General features: G+C 39.7%; 2 protein-coding genes across 3 annotated transcripts in view; one reads left to right on the top strand and one right to left on the bottom strand.

Moving 5' to 3' along the window:
- Window positions 1-2,478, top strand: part of NIM1K (NIM1 serine/threonine protein kinase) — a 61,937-nt gene extending 59,459 nt beyond the window's left edge. Inside the window, exon 5 of the mRNA XM_074328960.1 lies at window positions 2,349-2,478. The gene's annotated coding sequence lies outside the window, so the exon portion shown is untranslated. The remainder of the gene's footprint in view (window positions 1-2,348) is intronic.
- A 1,274-nt stretch (window positions 2,479-3,752) lies between these two features.
- On the bottom strand, window positions 3,753-23,382 carry HMGCS1 (3-hydroxy-3-methylglutaryl-CoA synthase 1). 2 transcript variants are annotated; one of them, XM_019736212.2, is made up of 11 exons: window positions 23,244-23,382; window positions 18,392-18,450; window positions 12,101-12,558; window positions 11,657-11,782; window positions 10,955-11,119; window positions 9,403-9,568; window positions 8,402-8,572; window positions 7,831-7,937; window positions 6,874-6,999; window positions 6,482-6,645; window positions 3,753-5,526 (listed from the first exon to the last, which is right to left on the bottom strand). In XM_019736212.2, the coding sequence occupies exons 3-11, from the start codon at window positions 12,546-12,548 to the stop codon at window positions 5,437-5,439; spliced, it is 1,563 nt and encodes a 520-aa protein (XP_019591771.2). In that variant the 5' UTR covers window positions 12,549-12,558; window positions 18,392-18,450; window positions 23,244-23,382; the 3' UTR covers window positions 3,753-5,436. The 2 variants fall into 2 exon arrangements, with proteins under 2 accessions (XP_019591771.2, XP_019591772.2); XM_019736213.2 differs by lacking the exon at window positions 18,392-18,450 and having other exon boundaries at window positions 23,244-23,368.
- Window positions 23,383-24,667: the final 1,285 nt, after the last annotated feature.

Raw genomic sequence — 24,667 nt, 5'->3', positions numbered from 1 at the left:
CAATATATGTGCTTCCAAAACCCCGAGATGCCTGTGAAACGCTGTGCCTCTATCCCAGCACTAAGGAGTACGAGGTGCAACAAATTGTCCTTTACCGTAAAGGAGTATGTATGTCATTGGTCCTCTAAATATTTCCTCAGGGTGGCCGGTCACAAATCTTACTAGGGCCTCAGGAGTACTTGCCACTTTCTGTTGCCAAATCCACCTTGAATGCTGTTTCTGCAGAATGGTCAAGGTCCTTCTAAACCACACTGTGACATAGAGCGGGAGATTTAACATCGCCTATGGGCAATGAATAATTGCTGGTCATCCCAGAGAAATGTGAACTGCTTTTGATCCCCCTTTCTGATGGAAGTTAAGAATGAATGCAATCGCTGCCTATCAATGCCAGAGCTTCCCATTAGTACCACAGCCAGCATGGCAGTTACGGCAAATTCATGGCAGTCCGCCATCATCCTCTATTATCCACCTGCTCTTTGGGGGAGTCTGATGAGTAAGTGAAGTGAATGAGGTTACGATGGAGCCCTTTACCTCTGTGTGCTTTCAAATTTTGGATGTTGACACTGATAGCTGCATTTCCTCTTGGGACTGCTCCTGATTTACTAACATGGCACATTTTCAAAGGTTCCCATGTGGCTCTTCCTCCCATAATGGCTCTTACTCCACACGTCAGGGGTCTAAATATATTTATCCCAAATATACTCGTACTTGGAGACTGGGGAAAGAGCCACAAGGTGGGACCCATTGTGAGACAGACTTTGGCCAGAACTCCATCTATCACCTGGTTTCAACAGACCCTGTCTACACAGAGGGCCATAATGGTATTCAGGGTTCCCTGGAATCCTTTTCAGTTCAGAGCTTTTATCCAACAGTCCTTAAAAACTCTGGGTATGTATATTGCATATACTTGTGGCAGCAGGGCTTTTTCTCAAAAAGACCCGGCCTCCCCCTCACTGTGCACTGGATTTGTATATTAACTTAGATCTGGGACCATGATTTTCTCATTGTAACAGGCTACAGCAGCCTTCTTTTTACCAGCTTGCCTTTCTTTTTTGGGTTGTACAAGTCAAGTAACACTCCAGGGAACTGTCACTCGGAACTCTATGATCTATTAGCCATTGTTACCAAGCCCTGCAGATCAAGGCATCCTAATTTCCATTCCAGCCTTACCATCCATTGCATTGTGTCCACCTCACCTCTGACATTTAATAACACATGGGCTCTATCATTCAAGAACCCCACCATCCTTTATCATAGCATGTCCAGTTCTATGGCAGCATTTTCTGTCAACATTTGCCTTCAGTAGGCAGCCATCACTGAAGTTTCCAGATGCTGAGCATTCTTTATTGCCTCAGGGTCCAGAGCTGGTCAGCTCTGGGGGTGGGGTCATCATTCCACCTACTACAAACAGCAATGGGGTGTTTGCCATGACTGATGAGTAAACCGGCTCCAACTTCCTTTCTTGAGGGCCTGACTGCTTTGTAAGACTATTCTATTCTGGGTATCAATTGTCTTAGCCTCAGTTCTCCGTAACAGAACAGCCTGAGACAAAAACTTGTAGGCAAGTCATTTATTTAGGAAATGATCCCTGGATACAGGAGATACACAGGAGTACAACAGAACAGAGGAAAGCCAATATAAAGATACACCGCTGAATTGGCCATAGAAAAATTCTGCAGTTTTCTGAATGTTTGCCAGAACTGTCTGCCCAGGGACTAAAAGGAGGAAGCATTTATCCACCAGTAAGTGACCATTGGTCAATGGTGGCCCCATGGGAACCTAACACCTCTGCACTTTTGGGCTGTGAAACTGTGAGAACGAAATGAATTCTGTGGGGATCCCAAATCACAATTTGGAAAGGTACGTACCAAGAATCCAAAGGGAAGTGCTAGCATATTCTCTGAGATCCTGGTCAAAGACTGCATGGAAGGAGTTGCCACAACTGTGACAGGAGGAGAAAGAAGGCAGGGCAGGTGTCTGATGTGGGGCCCAGGGCTCCTGATACACAGATGAAATGCTTGAAGGCTGGAATACACTTGGCATGTGTGAGGAATGGACGAGAAGGCAGGATGACTGTGGTACTGCGTTGAAGTGAGCAGGGACCAGATCCTGTAGTTTGTAAGCCTGAATAAGGAATGTGATACATAGCCTGAAAAGTGCTCACTACTGAGTAAGGTAGTCCAGGCAGCCTAGGGAGGAGGCAACTCTTGAGCTAGACCCCCAAGATCAACAAGGTTTTGCTAGGATGGGTTGGCGATGCTAGTTTAACAGCATGTGAAAGACCTGGAGGCATGGGGAAGCTTTTGCAAAATTAATTCGCTAAAACTTCTATTATTTTTTTATTATAGATGCCTGCACAATGGTGAAATTGGACAAAGTAAAAGATGAATTCCTGGGTTTTTACCTGTAAACATTTAAAATGCAAATTTTTTTTATTATAAGCTCCAGCCCTGATATAGAAACATAATGAAGACTGGCATTCATAATCTTCAGCATCAAATTACTGCCTTTATTACAATGGGAGGAGGGCAGGTCACAGGTCAACTATTTTCTTCCACCACCAATCAGGGAAAAAAATGAGGAACCTATGATTCAATTTAAGAGCAGTTGCTAGAAATTTCAAGCAAAGCATTCACTTTTATGTCAAGATTACATAGCTTTCAAATATTTAAGGATCCTGTTACATTCCCTGCTCGTTTGATTTCCACTTTACTGTTTCTTTCAGGACATTTCAAACAGCAGACAACAGATGAAGTGTTTCAACTAAGTCACAAGAGGCTCAAAAGTAGCTGTTTGGATCTATCTGAGTTCGTCTAGTGTTAGTCTTAGACTTAGTGTTCATAAAAATAAACAAAACTCAAAAAAATGTTATTATCAATAAATAAATTCTTTAATTTGAAGCAAAAAAAAAAAAAAAAACCCAAAAAAACTCCAAAGGTGGAAAAAGAAAGTGCACAAATTCCATACAGAAGTGGAAGGATAGAACTCTTCAAGTCACATTCATTCGGATTCTAGAATTTGCAGAAGTGACCTTAGAGGACACTGGCCTCATTTTCGAAATGACCCAGAGGAATAGGAGACTCCCAGAGGGATAGGAGACTAGCCCAGAAAAACAAATTATTACTAAGTTTTGAATCTAGACATGACATGATAAAATATGAGCTGATCTGGTTTGATTCCTAATTCATACAGTCCTAAGAGTTGCTAGGATTCTTAGAGATCACCTAATCCAGTATCAACGCCAATGCAAAAAGCCTCTGTAAAACCCCTGGGAGCCTCAGCAACACGTGACCCGGAAGCTGGAGGCTCTAGCTGGCAGCAGGCATTTCTATGTTGGCTATGAAATTTGCTTTTAATCTTTGATTGCCAACCCCTAATCTTAGGCTGTTCCTAGGAAAACAAAGTAACTCTCTTTATAAAAATGTATAGCAAACTTCATGCATGCTTACCACCCAATTCGGGACTTAATTTCCTTATATGAAATCTAAGAAGAATAAATTATCAGTATACATTCCTCCATTCTAGATGAACAGTTCTTTGAAGGCAAAACCATATATCTTGTAAATCTTCATTTCTGACTTAAGCAGGGGCCTTGCTTATATCATGTTTTTGAATGTTTGTTGAATGATGAATGAATGAGTGAATGAATAGACTGAAATGAAATGAATGCCCATATTTTAAAATAGCATATTAGTTGGTTTCTTGCCTAAATGTTAGCTCAGGAGGAAAAAAGAATACTCAAATATCTGAAATATTTCTCGAAAACTTTATTCAAAGTTATTCACCTCACTGTTAATAAAGTGTAGTTAATTTTCTGTGCCAGCATTATTAGGCCTGCCCATTGCCGGCAATGGACTTTGAGAAAACCCATTTCCTGACACTCAAAAGTTAAATTACTCTCTTCAAAACATACCGAACTCCCAATACTTGCAAAAGTATTTCATGCACCATTTCCCCATCAATCTTTTAATCTGAATTTACATTATTAAGCTACATCAGCGGATGTTAAAATGAAGGCATTTTAACAAATTATGACTATACAAATCAAAATACCACTGGTTAACATTAGACGAGAGTATTTTACAAACACTACATGTTCCTTTGCAATTTGAAATATTGCATTTCATATTTGTGTAGGTTTATTTTGGATAACTGAAACTTCACAGAATTTAACAGCAAATAAAGTTTTAAAAAATTTAGTTCTGTACATTAGTTCCAACTATCTCTATTTTACAATCTGTAAGGCTCATGTCATAGTTCAGCACCAAAGAGATCTACAAAACTGTCTAACCAGTCTTATTCATCCCATGTGATAGTTTTCTTTAGGTGAATGTCTGAGAAAATGCTTTATAGATCCTACTTCCAGATGTTGAAGTGGAATACTCGTTTTGGCCGGTCACACTATGTAAAAACTTGGGTTTTACCTTTTCAGTTTCCTTGAACAGATTTTTTTTTAAAAAAAGGAAAAAGGACAATACTGACACCATGAATTTACGTTGTCAGTCTTTAAGTTGAATTTATAACACTGAAGCATCAGAAGTAACCTAATAATGCCTTGCACCATCCTTTTTTTGTTTAAAATTTTTAAAAGGCAACCAGAAAAATGTTTTCTTTATTCTCAAAATAAGGTACAAAGAAGGACTGAAACAACAAACTTCCTCACACACATGTGCCAATCACATCAATGTTGTTCCGCATAATCCACCTTGAACTGATTCTGAAGCAGACCTAGAGCTACATGCAGAGCTCCCAAGTGTACCACCAGATGTCTGCCCGATGCTACGTAGCACCTCTCTGTTCAGAGGTCATTACAATAACTCGTCACTGCTGGCCTGGACTTAAAGCAACGGTCCAGTTTCCAGAACCAGTGTTACTGTTCCAACTCTTCTCTCTTCAGGATTTACAAATTTCAGAAAAAGAGCATGTTTGTCTTGCCATTTTCAAGCATGGTTTGTTCTTATCACTTTTAAGACCACATTCCCTAAACTAGAAACATTTTTCAAAAACCACAGGTACTTTACTTTCAGTAATCTTGTTTGTTCAAAGTATAAAATTCGTACATGTTTAAAAAAATTAAAATTGGAGACGAGTACCTCTGTTTTTTTCCGCCAGAAGCACACAATTCATCCTCTCACATTTAAAACTAAGCTTCATGCATACAAATGGCCAGAGAGGTATGAAGTTTTCCCGAGCCCTTAATTTCATCTGAGTACATTAAGCGTTGGCTAGATCACAACAGGAAGCATATTAGCGAATTGAGCAAAAAGACTTTCCCCCAACAACACTATAGTTCTCCAGGCTCCATGTCAGTCACATAAAAATTTAAGCAACATGTAATCCTCTAAAATTGTCCCCAGACATCCCATTCCCAGCTGTTCCCATACAGAGCCCACCCACCCCAGCCCAAACTGAAGTCTTGTACCCCACAGAAGTATCTTAATGCTCCCCGTTACTAATGACAGTTGCTTCCGGTTCTGCGGCTGTTGCAGGGAGTCTTGGCACCTTTTTAGCAGGACTTGGAATATGCTAAAATTAAAGGAAAGATGTTGTTGTCTCATGGTTGTTATTGTTGTTGTTTTTTTTTTTTTAAGAGTCATAGTATTGATTAAAGTTCCAATAGAAAAACTGTGGAGAAGTTTATGCTAAATATATATTCCATATAACTTTTCATAGTGGGAATTAAATGTCCATTCTTTACCTTACGGTGAATTTATTATACAATTATTGAAATAGCAAGAGAAAGAGGAAGGCCACAGAGACCCACCAAACACAGTCTTTTACTTGTTACATCCTGCGTTTGCAACTCAAACACTAGTAGCTTGACCTGCTACCTAATTTGTATACTAGGAAGAAGCAAGACTACGCATTCACCAAATTTGTGATGAGCAGATAAAATAAATAACTTCAAGGTTATAAAGTTCTCAGCTTGAAGCCTGGCTCTGATCCTGGTCAAGTCATGTAACTTCTTGCAGCCTGATCTCTAAAACGGGCAGAGTATCATTTACGTCAAGGTGGTTTTTATTAGGATTAAATTAGAAAATGTAAATAAAGCACCTGGCATACTAGGAATTCAAAGCATAGCTATCATTGTTAATCTCCTTACAATTTTGGAGATGGATTTGACAATGGCCTGACGAGATGTGAGGACCTCAACACCCGGTCCCTCTTCACCTCTCACCAAGACTTTACCACAAAAGAGTCTTCTCTCTAGATCAGCCTTCCTTTAAACTCTGGTACAATTAATAAAGCCTAGTATTTACTGTGCATTTTGAAAATGCTAATAATTTAAGTGCAAACCACTTTACACAACTGGAAAATGGCACAGCCAGAATCCAATCCCAGAGCCCTTGCTCTGAATCACTCTGCTTTATTGACATTCCTTTAAGTCGCAAAATCTGTTAGGTCCCCTAAGCCCTGAGATCTGGGGATAGAAATTTAACCTAGTCAAAGCCCAAAACCAAACCCAGCGAGCTTTACTTACCTCAGTTGCTGTGCTCGAATGCACAAGTCCTACTCCTTCATCCAAAGTGTCATCATTTGGAGAGGGCCGCCGGGCGTAACTTCTTCTGTGCTTTTCATCCACTCTAACTAGGTACCATGTTCCTTCAAAGAGTGAATCTATTGAACTCTGGGGAATATAGTTGACTAAAGGAAAGGCGGAGAATATGAAAAATTAGTTACGACATACAACGTATCTGGTAATAAAACTAAAAAAGCTGCATGTTTCCCTATAATTTTCACCACCATCAGATTAGTACTGACTATTGCTTAGATATCTCGATATCCTTATATATAACATGTTTAATATTGTCATAGCCCTCCAATATACTTTTGGGTGTATAGTTATGTATATTAACAGTTTAATATTTTTACCCAAGTGATGAGTATCCTCTCTGAGCTTCATATTTTCAGCAAAGACATCTGGTGCCACACAAGTTCTTGAGTCAAGCCTTGACTTAAGATCACATAAACTTGCTGTTATTTTATCAAGAGCAGACCCTAAAATAATAAATAATTCCAACATTAAAAGACTAAAATTAGCCTAAACAAAATGTTGCCAAATGGAAAAAAACTTCTTCTCGTGTTTTTTGTTTTTTATTTTTAAAAGAACTACTGACTATTGTTTAGTTAGAAGATAAGATGATATCTATTTAACATAGCTTCCTATGACCTCTGATTAGACATTTGTTTAATGTTAGCCAGTAGCCAAGTTAGGAAATAGGTGAGATTTAAAACTATAAATAACTTGTCTACAGACGATCCATGATACAATTTTAATGTAATGCCAAGTTGACCATCAGTTTTTCTCCATGTTTTTGCTCCTTCAGGGAAGACACAGAAATTTCCTTAAACATAGCCAAGACTGTAATGTTATAAAAAATTAGATAACTTAGATATGAGAGACTAAGAAGTGATCTGATATTATTCACTCATGATCAGATTCAATCATTAGAGTAAAAACTTGAAAGCTGCCTGTGTTAAATAGATATGCTTCCCTTTCCCATGACTACATATGCTTAAAACATGAGATAAAAGAAAGTTATTTGCCAAAAAAGGAAAAATCAAAAGCACTATGCCATAAAAATATTTAAGCTGACATGGAAGGAAGGAAAGAAGGTATCCTGACGCAGACATAATCCTACCCTCTACCCAGGCAAGAAAGATTTGTAGAGAGTAAAAAAACTCTGGCTATGTTCAAAGAAGTAATGAAGACTAAAATGTAATAATATAATGATCTATGGAACAGATTCAAGTGCTTGCTTGAGAAGCTTGCAGTATCAACCTTACCAGTTGGTTCTTAATATTCTTGTTTGAAGCCTCAGTACTTACCTGGTGTGGCATCTTGTGTAACTTTAAGGGAGTATAGGGTGGCAGCCAAACCAGAACCGTAAGAGAACACACCAATCCTCTTTCCTGCAAGCTGCTGAGGTGAGAACCTGTACAGGGGGAAAGACTTATTAGGAAGTTTAACTGATCTAAAACTACTACAATGTGTAGGAAGCTAGGAGTTGGAATAAAAATTCATCCTATAGCCTTAGGGACCTAAAGCTTTACCATCACAATAAGCAGACTGAAACAAGCATTTTCATCTCTTTGAGAATGATGCGGCTTGTGAAAGTTGTTTTACATAAAATAAGTTACTCTGTCAACAAGGGATTTATGGTTCAACTGTAGGTCAAGAATAATAAAACCATGAGACTAGCCAGAAAAGCCGTGTGAAATTAAATTCTCTGGGATTACTGCAGCTTCACCCCATGTATCTTTAATTCAATGGACAATTGGCAAGAAAGCCTGGAAATAAAATGTTCCGTGATCTGCCACCAACATACCTGGCACCCAAGTTGGTGTTAGAATTCTAACATTCCCTAAATGGAGTTAAGCAGCTGAAATTTATACTTACTGTGCTAGAACAGAAGCAAGCGAACCATACACTGATGATGTGTACATATTTCCATTTTGATTTGATACAAGCAAAGATGTCTTTGTTTTCTGATTAAAAAGTTCAGAACTAGCCTTCATAAAAGCCTTTTCCACATCTCTATCAAAGTAGGTATCTTCTAATTTAACATCCCTGAAAGATTTGTAAAAAAGACGGTTTTACAGTGTTCAAACACTATATTTTTATTATATTACATAGCGTATCCAATTAGTATTCTAATCTGCAAGTGTGTGTGATTGTTTTTCCATTTGTTAAAAGCCAAGTGGCAGCATGCCAACTGCTATGGAAAACATAACAGTGGTACAGTCCTTTTTCTCAAACATTTTTATGATAAAATTAAGACAACTTAATTCTATTGGGTTAATAAACCCACTAAATCTTCACTGTCACCAAACAGAATATACTACTATTTTAAGTCCATAGTAATGTCTATTTAGTTAGAAGAGTCATTATATTACAGGAGCCAAGTCTTAAAAGTTTAGTAGAATTTTATCAGATGGAGAAGGGACACAGGCAAGGAGCATAAACCTATGCCTGGGTTTAACAGGCATTGCATGCTAGGAAGGCTTTCAAATGGAAAATGTAAGAAATACGAAAGTAGACTTTGATAGTGGCAGTGTGCAGGGTGGATATGGGCACAGGGGCTAGAGAGAGGCAGGGAGAAGAGTGAAGAGGCTGTTGTAAATATAGCCACTTGTGCGGCTATACTATCATAGTGGCAACGGGAAGGAAGCTAAAAGGAGGAAACCAGAAAATCTGAGTACAAATGACTAAAGAATTCATGTACGTAAGCCACCATTTCTCTGGGACTCAGTTTCTTTATCGATGACATAAACAGGCTAGACTAGATGACTCCTAAGATCCTTCTGGCTCTAAAATTTTCAGGACCGTATAAATAACAGTTTAACATAAGAAAAAATGCTCTCCTAATAGAAGGAAAAAAAAGTCACAACAACTCTTACCCAAAGGCTTCCAGGCCACTATAGATACTATTTTTATCTCTGTTCTGGTCATTAAGGAAGTCATTCAGCAACATCCGGGCTAGAGATTTTTGAACCAGTTTACAATAGGGTGAGTGGAAGATCATGAAGCCAAAATCATTCAAGGTAAAATCTTTGTCATTTCCCTCTGAAAAAGAAATCCAGAGAAATTATTAAATTAATATAAGTTACTAACTTTTGAAGTTTGATTTTAGAACAGGGCTAAGGGGCTGTATATCTTTAAAGAGCAACCAAATATACACTGTATAATAAAATAACTTAATGGTTTAAAATGCATATCAAAAAGACATCCATGGGGGCCCGCCCACTGTCTCGGGTGGTTGGAGTGCTGTGCTCCTATGAATGGCCAGCAGCCGCTGAGACCTGCCGTGAGCTGGCAACGTGAGCTGGCAATCGACTGCCTCAGCCGGGGGAGCGCAAGGCTCATAATACCAGCATGGGCCAGAGAGCTGTGTCCTACACACTAGACTGAGAAACAACGGCTTGAACCAGAGTTGGGGCAGGGGGACGCGAAGAAAGGGGAAAGGAAAAAAAAAGACATCCACAGATAGAACAATATACATTACTGTTTTTCAAACTTAAGAGTCATACTCATTAGTGGAGTGTATCATCAATTTAGTGGATCAGGGCCAGTATTTTTTTAATCTTAAAATACTAAGAGTACTTTTAAAAATGAAATAGAGTAGAAAATAGCAAACTGTATAACTTGCAGCATGGATAACTTTATAAAACTTTTGTTTGCATTTAGCATGCACAAAGTATTTCTTACTGTGTGTCCTAATAAAAAGTTAGAAAAATCACTGTACTGTTACATACATGCTGTTAAATAGTAAGACATTTTACATACTGCAAGAATGCTTCTTATCCAGAGCCACTAGTTTTCTGAATATCTGTTATTGAATATTCTTTTAAATCCTCTCTCACAACCTCTATAAAGCAAGGCTGGACTACAGAAAAAGCACACTTTATGTGATATTGTGTGTTTTAGTAGCATGAATTCAAATACTGTCCTTTTCAGTACCACAATAACTTTTTCACGGTTAAGGATGGAGATTAATGATGACATTAAAAAAATAAGTATGAATTCATAGGTCAAATGCAAATAGACTATAGGGGAAGGGGGATCACATTTCAGTAATTTATTTTCACTAGTTTTCTGTGGATCACAATTGCAAAAAACTAAAACCTTGTGAAAATACTTCTCACGAAAGATGAACAAAACTCAAGTTACTTTCTTTTACACTACTTTTGATTTTCTTACTGGGGGTAAATCGACCTAGGTATTTTTGCACAGATATACCTCATTTTTACAGAGACATACCTCAAAGCTTACCTCTCTTCCTAAATTACGCATTCCCAGAAACTATGGGAAAATGGCTATTTAGTAGGCGAGAAAGAAACGGTTAAAGGACACTAATGAAGGATGCCCATGAAGCAGTTTCTCAGTGAAGACACCCGGCACATCACACTGTCCTCAACAGATACCAAGTCAAGGAAAACGAATAAAACCCACCTTTCTGCCACTGGGCACGGATCTTTTTGCGGTAGACAGAATAGCAGCGGTCTAGCGCACTGAGGTAGCACTGAATGGAGAGTTTTCCATCTACTATAGGATACTCAGAAAGCATATCAGGCTTGTAAAAGTCATAGGCATGTTGCATATGTGTCCCACGAAGTCCTGTTAGAACCAGAAAGGAAGATGTCCATGTATTTCTGCTTCTTGATGTTTGTATGTTAGTAAGCACATTGCATTATCTGGGGGCCTTCCTTAACTATCTAGTCAACTCCCGCCACATGCAGTGTTAAGAAACACAAGGTGAAGCCAATACGTAATTGAAACAACACCTAACCTTATCCACAGACAGGCCTAAGACTCCTTGATATGCAACATTTTCATGCAAGTTTCATAAATCTAATTGGGGGATCGCAATTGCTTAACTGAACTGAAAACAAGTTAAACTTGCCACTTACTGTGTTGACTCTGGGCAAGCTATTCCATTAAGTTATTACTTAAACCCATTTTACTTCTCTATAAAATGGGATGACATCACTTATACCATACAACTGCTATGAAGAGTAAATATAACACATATAAAGCATTTAGCAGACAGTTTCTGCGTTAATTGACCACTCAGTAAGTACTAGATTCTATTTTCAAATTTCTCAGCATAGTGTGCTAATTTAAACTTGAACAAAAACTTTCACAATCACTCACCTCGTTCAAAAATTAAAGGTGCATTTGGCCCAATTAGCAGAGCAACGGCTCCAACTCCACCTGTAGGTCTAGCATTTCCTGTGGCATATACAGCAATGTCTCCAGCAACTACCAAGGCATACCGTCCTGAAAAACATGTTTTGTTAGTACACAAGGTGATCAACACTGTAAATATCATACATGCAAACTGAAATGTTATTTATTTTCCCCAGAATATGCTTTTCTCAGATTTGGTAAAGAATAAAAGGTCTCACTAAGTTTTAGTAATTTTGTCCTACACAATAAACAATTCATTAATTCAGATAAGTTGAAAGTCATAGCTATCTTCCCAAATACATTCAAATAAACCTAACTGGTAAAAGTTTGCACGTGGCATTAATTAAAAGGTCATTTTGGCTTATTCATCTGCAAGGAGTTTCTTTGGAGTAGAGGCATGTAACATACCATCCCAAGAGCTGGACTCAATCCAGTTAACAGCATTGAAAACAGCAGCTGTGCCTCCATAGCATGCATTAGTTGTGTCTATTCCTTCTATATCTGTGTTCCCAGACTCCTCAAAGAGCTGCATCAAATTAGTCTTCACTGACTTTGATTTGTCAATGATTGTCTCCGTTCCAACTTCTAGCCGCCCAATGCAATCATAAGAAAGGCTGTTTCTCTCCATAAGATTTTGAACCACAGTCATACAAAGAGAGTTGATGTCTTCTCTATCTGTGCAGAAGCCCATCTTAGCCTGGCCCAAGCCAATAGTATACTTTCCAGCATCTACACCATCGTATTTTTCCAACTCTGCTTGATCAACATATTGAGAAGGAAAATAGATCTCAAGTGCAACAATTCCTACATCTTTTGGCCAGCAGGCTTCTGCATTCAAAGGAAGTGACCCAGGCATGGTGAAAGAGCTGTAGAAAAAACAAACAGAAAAAACAGTTTCAGGTTATAAATTGCAGATTGTCAAGTTAGTTCAAACTTGAGAAATTGACATTAAGAGTTCAACTATCACCTGAAATATTAGTTGTTTCTAAATTATCATGTTTTACTTAGGGCAGTCATTTCAAATGTGGAAGTAGCAATTATAGTATGAATGGGATACTATTATTTTAAATTATCGTCTTTCAGAAAGGCTTGCACTTCATTCAAAACTAGTCATCTTTAGAATTTAAAACATGATTAGAAGTAAAGAAAATTCAAATAAGATTCTTCCACGTTGTAAAGAATGATAAGAAAAAACAAAACGATAATTTAATAATATGGCCCACAAATTAGAATTCAAGTACCGGATCTATTCCTGGCCATCAAAATAAGTTTAAATAAGTCATTCATTCATTCATCATAGATATAATGATTATTCACAGCTATTGACTTTTATGAGTTTAAAAATTATTAGATCAAACAATATTGCATTCCTTACTGATCTAAACAATTCCAGTGAATAGAAAAGCCAGACTATAGAAGTCTACCAAGTTGATCTATACGTAACCCCTGATATTATAATCCAAAGAACCCTCCACCCAGAACCCAAATGATTAAAATTTTAAGCAAAGACAAGTTCCAGGACCCATCACAGGGTCAAATGCCAATATTGTATCTTTCTACAGCTAGTGTATAGGTGATAAATGATCATAAAACCACAAGGTATCACTTAGCTTCTAAATCGGGAGGAAAAACTGATTTAAATTTGAAAACTGGTAATCCACATATTCATGGAACACCTAACTCTTAGATAACATCCCTTAAAACCACCCCTTCTTTTTTAAAAAGGGCACTAAAAAGTTGGACACACTGTAAAAACTTTCAGTAATGTCTAGATTTACTTACCAACAGTAAAAAAAAAAGTGCTAGCCACTCAAGAGCATTGCTATGTGCCTATGGGCAAGTCACATAACCCATCGAGCCTCATTTCTTTACAGAAGTTTGTATCATAAAAATAGGAAGTAGTCTAGATATTTCAGAGGGAATTTAATATAGGCAAATAGACAGAAACTTGCTGGAGGGACTACAGGAGAAAAGGGGGAACGTGGTTATTCGGATCCCATGAGCTCGCCTTCCCACTGAAGCTGCTGAGCTACAACCCAGAGACCCATACTCCCATTGCTGCTGCTGCCCCTGACAGAAAAAAAAAAAGATGGTTACTTCTTCCCACCGTCTAATCTCACTTGATTACTTCCATTATAGTCTAAGCAGAACCCAGCTGGCATAGGAGTCCGAAAAATGTAGTTGTCAGGCTTTGAACAGTAGCACTGTCCCTTATTTTTAGAGAAAGAATTCTTTCTATTTTATAAACTTCTACAACTCAATTTCCTTTTTAGGTATCACATAATTCGATGGTGCTGCTTAAGTGGCAGAATTTCAGCTCTTCATTGACATAAAGATGTTGGCTTATGAAAGTTACCTGGATTAAACTGGTTCACTAAACTTCTATAGCTTTTGCCAACTTACCAAAAATTTGACTCCTGAAAAATGAATTGTCAAATCCTGTATTTATGTCATTTGTCCTCTGCCATTCTGCAAACTCTGGAATAGTATTAGATATAATGAAATTACAGACTACTGTTACAGTGAGTCAAGTTTTGAAATCTTGAGGGAATATCTAAAGTAGAAAGGCTGCCCTTAAACCACAAAATCTACCTTTAGCCCACAGGTCATCAAATAATGTGTCTATTAAAACCTAAAAAGTAAGCACCTTGAAATATAATCATACAATCTAAGTTACAGGTCTTAAGGGATACCTGTTGATCTTCCTTCTAAATACTAGAATCTTATCCATATATATATTTTTTCCTTCATCTGAACAATGGCATGTTACATGCCAACCATTTGGGGTAAGTTCAATAGATGATCTTTGCCCTCTCAAATAGTCACTGTCTCATGGGATAGTAAAGTACAAATGGATCATAATAATAAACAACAGAGAGAGTCACCTTACGTTTTGGAGAGCTACCTAACCCAGCCTGGCAGCAGGCAAAGGATAAGAAAGGCTTCTTGGTTCCCGGTGCCTGACATGAGTCTTACAAAGAGGAGGAGAAAGCGCTAGAACTCTGCAGAAGCAAGTGCTGGAGGAAGATTTTCAACAAAGTGAACAACGTAAACAAAAGCCCACACACTCCAAGGAACTATAAAAAGTTTTAAGACTACACCGAAGTGCAATGTGAGGCCAAGTGTGCAGATGAAGTGGGTGAGAGGTCAGGAGACCTAGATATGCATCAGATCCTAAAGGTTGTGGTATGCTGATACTAAGAAGCTTCAACTTTGTCACAAATACAGTAAGAAGCCATTAGAGAGTTTAACGCAGGAATAACCTGGTCCTGTTTTAGTGTGGAGATGAGTGCTTTCCCAACTCTAAAATCAAGTTCGTGGATGACAAACATTTTTTGAATGCTATGTAGAGAATGGATTTAACTTAGGAAGCTGATACAGCAGTCCAAATAAGACACAGATCATGGACTAGAGCAATTACTGCACGAGGGGTGAAGAGGGACAGCTTCAAAAAACATGGAAGCAAAAAACTGGCAGAAATTGTGACTGACTAGATGTTAGGAAAAGAAGGAAATGTTTAGGATGACTCCCAGCCTCAACTGTTTTGACTCAACAGACTTACTATCAGATACACTAAGTGACAGGCTTACTGTCAGATACACTAAGTGACAGGCTGACCATCAGATACACTAAATGACAGGCTTACTGTCAGATACACTAAGTGACAGGCTTACCGTCAGATACACTAAGTGACAGGCTGACCGTCAGATACACTAAGTGACAGGCTGACCGTCAGATACACTAAGTGACAGGCTTACCGTCAGATACACTAAGTGATAGGCTTACCGTCAGATATACTAAGTGACAGGCTGATCATCAGATACACTAAGTGACAGGCTGACCATCAGATACACTAAGTGACAGGCTGACCGTCAGATACACTAAATGACAGGCTTACTGTCAGATACACTAAGTGACAGGCTTACCGTCAGATACACTAAGTGATAGGCTTACCGTCAGATACACTAAGTGACAGGCTTACCGTCAGATACACTAAGTGACAGGCTGACCGTCAGATACACTAAGTGACAGGCTGACCGTCAGATACACTAAGTGACAGGCTGACCATCAGATACACTAAGTGACAGGCTGACCGTCAGATACACTAAGTGACAGGCTGACCGTCAGATACACTAAATGACAGGCTTACTGTCAGATACACTAAGTGACAGGCTTACCGTCAGATACACTAAGTGACAGGCTGACCATCAGATACACTAAGTGAATAGAGAAGTACCTGTCCACTTTCCCTTCTCCCACATAAACCCATCAATTTTATAATCTAAACTTTGCTACACTGAAGTTGAAATGAAGACATAAAGGGACTATCTAAAGTTACTAGACAGATTCTAAGTTTATAGTAAAATTAAAGTATTAGTAAGATTAAGTCTTCTGCACAGTCCACAGAACAGAGCTCTCTACAACTAGTGTTTTAAAAAAAAATGGCCGGTCCATATACTTAGAAGAGGAACCCATCCTATATGCTACCTTCTAAGTCACCAAAGCAGAGGCAGCAGGATTAACCACTTTCCCAGCCTTTCCCACAAGGTTACCCGTCAGATTCTTTTCAACTCTTCAAACTGCTCTACACATGCTAAGGACAGTGTAATTTTCCCTGCGTGACCCAACTGCTTGCAATGCTTTTGGAAATAAAATGGACAAGTATATATAATTTTCTGAAGGTATAAATATGTTTATAAAAATCCATAAGGCCAGGCTTTATTTCCAAAATTAACCCATATGTACCATATATACAATGATTGACTAGCTCTGATTAATTCTTGTACAGTGGTACTTACAAAATAAGGTGTGATTCTTAAACCTCCTAGAGGTTAAATAAATGACTTATCTCATTTGGGAAAAAAATGTAGCTTAACTAAAATAACCCACACATACCAAATTAAATCATGACCCTGACCTCGGTATGGAAACATTTTTTAACTCAGTCAATATTGCTCATTCTTGTGGAGGTTTTCATTACACCTCTTGGTAAAAAGCCATCTAATGTGAAATTAGCTTCTGGTTGAAACTGAGGAAGAGTAAGATTAAAAAGGGAAAGAGGAAAATTAATACAGGGAAGTAACTGCTTCCATGGCATTTCAAACAAAATATTCATACAGTTTCTGGTCTGTAATCTTTACTTTCAAACATCCTATTAAGTATATGCTCTTATGTTGTCCTCTCAAATGCTCTCTGAAGTAGGCTGGATACAAATTAGAAAAATAAAATAAATAAAAAGGCCAGCTAAAGATCTGAGATGTCCACATTATGGTGTTAACCCCATAGAGAATGGGGTAATTGTGGTTAATTCACTATTCTAAATAGCACAAAAATTTTCTAAATATAATACAGTTTAAAAATCGGACAGTTTAAAAAATTACCTGGATATATTTTTATTCTTTTGCTGATAAAAAGGTACTCCATTATTTTTCAGAGCATTGTATTCACAATAAAAAATGTCTAAGCAGGAAAATGGGGATTCTGCATTTATAATAAAATATGTAAATTTTCTTTGTAAATTTCATCTTTAAAAGGAGGGAAAAGGTACACTTTTACCACACAACTCTGTAACCTTCCAAAGCGCTTTTCCAACAAGAAAGTACCAACAGGAAGACTCAAGTCTGTTCTAAAGTGAAGGCTCACCCCCTCTGGTGGACAAAAAGGGCTCCACGTCCTGGAGGACACAAAAGGGACTGATGGATCTTTAGGGTCCATGAATGAAAGGGAACTGGAAAAGGTAGGGGGAGGTGCGGAGGGGGAGAGGCAGGGAAATAAGCTGAGGGTGCTGACCCAAGGGCAGCCCTGACCTAGCTCCTCAATGGCTGGCTAAGGGAAGGGCTTAGGCATTGATCCCAGGGAGTATGATGCCAGCCTCCTAAGGAGGCTTTCTGCCTTCACTCTCTCTCCTGCCCTAGGCTAATCTCTCCAAAATGCTTATCTGACCTTCGTTAAGATGCTGTTTAAAATTGTTCCAAGTCTCATCTCTATTATTTAGGGTTAGCCTCTTTGCACTAGACCAGGAGCTTCCAGAGAGCAGGAATTGTGTCTTGTTCGTCTTGGTGTCCCAGGTACCCAGCTTAGCACTTGGCATATGGTAGAAGCTGATGTTGAATAAATGAAATCCCACTAGCCTTTTAATCTCAAACCTGTAACAACCGTAGGAAATCATAATACTGAAGCACAATCCCCCAAAAAGCAGAATCATAAGAGAGGAGCTCCATGGCAACACAAGAAAGCAATGGCTGCAAATAATTACATTATTGGGTCAAACAAATTTGCAATCACTGTTCAATCTTACTTAATCGTAAACATCCATCCATAGCCCACATATGCTATTTGTCAAGGTTGTAATTTAAAAAGCACTATTGGCATACATGCTTACCTGTGATTGTTTCTGATTAAGCAGTTTTTGTGGTCACATTTTATTATCTAGATTTTTTTCTCTTATGAGTGAACACTAATTTTTAAAATTAGTTCTAGATTTTAACAATTCATCTAAAAAACACAAAATTAGACAGTCTTCTGAAGCATTATGGCATTAACTAATATTTAAAACCAATATTTAAAGATATTACATTGTAAATGATTTTAAGAATGCATGGTGCATACAAATGGTTATTTGCCTTAGGATAAAAATTAAATACGCCCTATCATTAGAGAGGCACATTTCCCTTTTAAAAGTGTGACAGGATGCCATACCTGTGTGAGGGATAAAGAACTTCAGTCTCCAGGTCTGTCACTGCTTCTTCCTTCAGGCACTAGGATTTCAAATAAGAACTTTTTTTAAAGTCATAAATTACCACACAAATTCAAATAACAATTCCACTTCAAAGTGCGTTAACATATAAACATTTCCTTGTCCAAATATATTATTATATAGAACGCAATTTGACTTTGCTTAGAAACAAATGGTACTTAAAGCTTATAAAACTTTCCCCCCCTATTTTAATTCGGTCTTACAGTGGTAGGTTCAGTCCTGGTAATGAACTGACGTTAAGTTCATAGCCAGGCTTTAAACCAAGTATGATGCTGGAAGAGTTGTAGCCATCTTTACTAAATTTGGGTTTTCAAGAATTGGGGGAAAGGAATATAAACAAGCTGTACTGGACTAACAAATTTCTGGAGTAATGAGATACATTCAAGAGCTTGCTCTGCACTTAGGAGCTTGTGGTTTTTAACAATAATTCGTGCCTCTTTGAGTCTCAATTTCCTCATCTGTAAAATGGAGCTAATATCTGCCCTCCTGGCTCATTGTGGAGGATTGCTGAGAAGATACAATATGTGAGTAATGCTTTGCAACAAAGCACCAACACACTGACTACTATCCTAGTTCTTAATTTTCAAATAAAACACCTACCTATCTAGCAAGACCTAAGTATCTTCATTATTTAACCTTTTGCTCCTGTTTTCAACTTGGCCACCTTCACCCTCCCCGACCTTTTAAAGAGTGATATTAAAGCGCTTATATTAAAAAAGATAAGCATTTGATATATCAAGACAAAGGAACATCAAGCTTTGTCATCATTTAAATTACATGGAAATAAAATGGGAAGGTGACTTTGGGGCATTTTCTTTAGTCCATCTGTTTTGTAGGATTGTTAAACTTGAGACAACAGTTCCTATGTTTAACACGGTTCCCTTTGCTCTCTAATTATGGGCCAATTTGGTATCTGCCCAGAGACTATTCAGATGCTGTTTAGTAAAGCTTTACTTCTTTTATATCATTTCATCATTAAAGAGCTCTTCACAGATTTAGTTTCTTTTACTTCATTAAGTTCACCCTCACCCCCCCAAATAAATAAATCCTGAGTTTTATAGGAAAAGATAAGACTACTACATTCTAAAAAAACCTCTTTGATTAAAGTATTATATATATATGCTTTGAGAAAATAACCTATTTTTGTTCTTTATTATCTCAAATTATGCTTTAGTATCTCAAGTCATCTGCAAATTAAGCAGACCACAGGAACCAGTTCTCACTGGTGGGGGGAGGGAGATATGATTTCCTCTCCATGTGGAGAGGATTAAATAACATAGTAATAGCCCTTGTTGAAGCCATGAATGTATACGCCTTTAACACAATTTATGCCAAGGAAATTTCCCCTAAACTGCCAATAGTCCCTCTTTCAATTTTGATTATTTAAATTGGGGAGGAAAGTTGGGGGGAGGGAAAGAAGGGAGAGGGGAAGAAAGGGAACGGGAGAAAAGTGAAGGGGAGAGAGACAGCGGGGAAGAGAGGCAAAGTAGAAAGAAACAAAAGGGAAAGCAGATTCACAGAGGGCTGCTGTGCTACTTTTAAGCTCTCAGGAAAAAGAGGCCTGGTGAACAAATGGAGGCCGTGAATGGCACTTTGGGGAAGAAATCAGAAAGGGATTAGACTTTCCATTCTCTTCTGCAATTGCTAGAAGGGTTCTCTATTCTGACTAAAACAACAGGTCATCAGCTTATTTCTATCAGAAGGTGTTTTCAGAGCAAGTGATTGATAGAGGGAAGCACGGGTCAGGAAGCAGTTCATGAATCACAAGTGTTGGGCAAGTCACCACAAAGCACGTCTGGGACTCCTGAGATACACATAGACAGGCATTTCAAGTTGGGCAAAGATTAAAACTGAAGAATGATTAGACTGCCTAGGGCCAACCAGGTTCCTATAATGTTTTCTTCTGAGGGTTAGTCCGTGTTCTGAATTTCTCCCTCCTTAGCCTTGATTCAAACAGGTGGTTGGAGAAGTTCATCCAGTACACATTGCAGTTCATAATAAACTACTACATGACAATCTTTTTCACTATTACAGGAAAGAAATCCAGGAAATTGAGAATATGCTGCCTTTCCTCCTTAGGAGCAAGCAAGCAAAACTACTGTTAAGAAAGCCTTGCCTACACTTGTACACTCTGGTCTAGTTCTCTAAGTATAAAACACGGGCATCCCTGTCTGCCCCCAGAGTTACCGGTCTACGTATCAGAGATTCTACTTGTATCTCAGTGCCCTGTTCTAAGCTACCTCTTTCAGGAAGGTTTCCTAGAGTTCTCCAGTCAGGGCCCCGTACTCCTACAACCGCACGTCATTCACACCAAAGTTTTCACATTCTGCTCTCAATCGAAAACTAATTATGGGCAGTCTTCTTATCCACACTGGGTTCCTAGATTCAGCTTGGGGAAAGGGCTGTATTTTGATTCTTCTGAAATCCCTTTGAGACCTTGGAGTTAAAGGGCCCTCAACTGCCATTGTTTGAGGGACAAATCTTACAGATTCAAGTACTTGTTGCAGCCCTCATTAGTAAGGTCTCTTAGGTATCACTTTTAAGATGAGCTGCAACACCAAATAATGTCCAGAAAATTGGCTTTTTACGGCGGCTGTTCAAAACGAATGGTAGGTTGCAATTTTTCCCAGGTCCTAACCTGAAAAATGTATGGAGTCGAAATGAAATCAGAAGACAACATTTGGTCTTACAATGATTCCCACATGCACGTATCCCCAACCATAAACCCTGCAAAGACAAAGACTGTGAGCGTGAAGGGTTACCTTCTCTTCTGCTCTACCTATACTCAGTTGACCAACAGCAAGCTAGCATTACCACAGGCCAAGCATTATTCAGAATTGAGTCCTACCACCCTCACCTTAGACTGGGTAACATTTTTTTCAACCTTTTTAAATGGAACCAAACAGAGATTCTGATATATGGCCCATCAAGCTCCTCCATCCACAACCCAACTGCGTCTCCCACATTCAGTTCCACTGGATTATGATTTTTAAAATTCTAGGATACCCAGGAAACACGTTACATCAATATCGGGGTTTTGCATTTCCTGTCAGAAAAGCTATCTAACATCTCAATCAAAAATTCTCAAAATCACTCCATTAAGAGAAAGAAAATGTAAAAGGATGCTGGAGGAATATTTAAGTAAACAAGATCAAAAGCAAGGCCCAGAATTAGCTTAACAGATGACATGGCCCCAAACATTAGCACCCATTTAACTCTCCCCATTGAAAACACCTTCTGAGAACTGAGGTTACTGACTAAAATAGAATTGACTGAACTAAACCAGAAATGAAAAAAAGGGCAAACTTACAAACTTGGAGGAAAGAAACCTACATCAGTTAGACACAAAGAACGTCTTTCTCCTCTCCCATAAGATATGCTATCCCTGCTCTCCTTATATATATATAGTACAAAAACAACTGAAATTTTAAAATTAAAGTTTTTGTCAAAGAAAGAACACAAACTGCTAGATGTCTCAAGCTGCAAAGAACCATCTGGCACAGATACATGTTAAGGACTTTCAATCTGCCTTCTAACAATCTGTGCAATAAAAGTCCACGCCCTATCGCAGCAGGAAATACCTATTAACTATACTTCCTTTTGTCTTAATTTTGTCATTTATCTTGCCATTGTTTTTCATGATTCATCCCCAAAATAGAGCAAATGTTACTTAGCAGCAGCAGAACACATCACTCTACTGCAGCAGATTGGCAAGAGCCTCAGCAGGAGGAAAGAGCTGCAGCAGAGGTGAGCCCCCAAAGAGTCCTGTGATATCCTAAGACAACATGCATGACAAGCTTTACCTTTGTCCGAATCCCTATTCCAGGGTGAGTCAGAGCAATCCTTTCTCTACCTCTGGTCACCGCAGGGCAAACGTTTTCAAAGATCCCATATACTTGGCTTTGAAATGTCCTTGGCTTAACCCAAACCCTCTTGTGTGTGAAGGCCCATGGGTAGCTGCCCATTACATCATCTTACCAGGTCTGGCTGGTCCAGAAGCTATTAGCAGGAGGGAGGTACAGCTTTTCCTAACACTGAGGAACCCTATTTTTTTAAATGGGCATACAAAATACGGAGGTGGGAACGTGGGAGGCAGGAATCTATGATATGTGAAGCAAACACACAGAAGCAATCAAGAGCACAAGTACTCAGCCAGGTTAAATCATGGTTGTGATGCTTTCTTGTACCTGAGCTAGGAAAAAAAGATATGTTACCCACTTGCCTTCCTCTGACTAACTCACTACGTGTGGCAGCAGGACACACCCCCTACCTACAACCTAAGGGTGATCTTCCCCATCCTTCGGCGTCCACCTTTCACCCAAGGCTCCGGAAACGCCCTGGCAGCCCAGCTCCTTTCTTTCTCATCCCCTCCTGATGTCCCCCTCCACATACATACACACACAGACACACACACACACACACACACACAGACACAGACACACACACACTCCCCGCTTCTCTCAGGCACATCCAGCTCCTGGCTGACTATGTCACTAGAACCCTAGCCTTCAACGCCCTTTCGCCTTCTCCCCTCCGCAACTCGCCTGCCCACACCAGTGTCCGCGGCCCCTCTTCAGACTCGCTGAGGTGGTTCCCAAGTCCCTGGTAAGGGAGGCCCCGCACGGCCCCGACTCACGGCGCCCCATCCTCCGGGGCCAGGTCCATACCTACGCCCTGACCTGGACGGAGCCGGAGCTCCTTCGGGCCTAGTCAAGGACACCGCCTCCGCTCAGCGCTCCCCCCGCCCACAGCCCCTCGGCAGTCCAGCTCAGATCCTCTTCGCGGGGAACTTACCCAAAGGTGACCGAGAGGTGGCCAAGGAAAGTGAGTGAGCCACGAAGGTGCAGTACGCGGCACCTCCTCTCACCCAACAGCTTTATAGCCGCTCACCCACCCAACTCCAGCACCGCCGGGAGCCGGTGGGAGGTGGGTCAATGGCTCCAGCAGCCAATCGCGGACGGCAGAGTAGCCGGGCAGTGCCCGCCTCCCAGTCCAGCTTCTACCAATCGGAAGGAAAATAGAGGCGGGTACTCGCTAGGGTTTTCCCTCGTGGCTGGAAGGGCGGGGGGAAGGGCGGGGGAAGGGGCGGGAACAAAGTCGGAGGGCCGAGGAAGTGGGGTGAGAGAGTGACGTCAGGTGGCCCGAGAGCCGACATGCCAATAACAGAGCGGCACGAGACGGCGAGAGCCAACGGAAGCAGAGTGAGAGATTCTCCGACCAATTGGAGCCGAGTGAGAGGACATGGGGGCCAATGGGGCCTCCGCGTCCCACCACTGGGGAGAGATGGTTCAGTGTGGGAGGCAAGTTGGTTCTCACTTGAGAGTCTGAGGTTGCCTAGCAACCACAGCTAGGCTTCACCTGTAAGATTTCTGAAATACTTGATTTGAATTCGATCTTAACGTTTTCTGGTTTCCAGAGCAGCTAGATGCGCCAGCATTACAGGTTGTAACAGAATACGTCACCCAGAATTTGTAAATCAGTAAATATTCTAAATATCTGATTTGTAAATACCCAACATTGTCACCTCTATTCAAAACTATGTTGATTTTTTTAAGAGACTGCTATTGGGACAATTCTTCCTAACTAAACCTAAGACAAGATAGTTTGGGGTTAGATACCAGCAAGGGAGAAAGGGCTTTTTACCTGTTGATCCTGATTCTAGGCTTTTTTGCTAGCCCATGCACTGTGAAGAAAGGGATTTCATCCAACACGTTCCCCACTGTATCTACTGAGCTTGATATGGTAGGTGCCAAGCAAAAGGTGTTGAAAGAAGGAAGGGACCCCATCATTCTCAGTATAGGGAATCCACAGGATAAGGACTGCCTAGCTGCCCCGGAAAACAGAGGAGCAATTCAAGCTCAAGGCAATCACTGAAACACTATTTGGGAGAATCCGAAGGAGGACAATTATGGCTTTAAATTAGACTCTACCTCCTCTCTTCCTCAGATAGAGAAACCATAATACTTAGTTTTGGTGGGGGACCATGACTGGTTCAGAGTTGTTTGTATCTCTAGCCCTCTCGTTTTGGAAGCTGTTGATTAGGGGGTCACTGATGATTCTGTGCATCACATAACTAGTTATATGGAATTTATTATTCACTGTAGATACTAACCTAGTAAGAGATAGTCTCAGCAACAAAGTGGCAAAATATATTCGCTTGGACCACTGTGAAGTGGTGGCATAAGTTGTCTGGGGGAAGAGGACCACTCAATAACGGT

The sequence above is a fragment of the Rhinolophus sinicus genome, linkage group LG03 (assembly GCF_036562045.2).
Source record: "Rhinolophus sinicus isolate RSC01 linkage group LG03, ASM3656204v1, whole genome shotgun sequence".
Taxonomy (NCBI): Eukaryota; Metazoa; Chordata; class Mammalia; order Chiroptera; family Rhinolophidae; genus Rhinolophus; species Rhinolophus sinicus.
Note: the sequence above shows the minus strand (reverse complement) of the source record. Positions and strands in the feature narration are given on the sequence as shown.

Coding starts and splice junctions, on each gene's coding strand:
- HMGCS1 (XM_019736212.2), bottom strand. CDS start 12,548: ATGCCTGGGTCACTTCCTTTGAATGCAGAAGCCTGCTGGCCAAAAGAT. Junction 8,573..9,402: donor AGTGGCCTGGAAGCCTTTGG/GTAAGAGTTGTT, acceptor CAAATCTTTCAG/GGATGTTAAATTAGAAGATA. Junction 6,646..6,873: donor AGAGGATACTCATCACTTGG/GTAAAAATATTA, acceptor CCTTTCCTTTAG/TCAACTATATTCCCCAGAGT.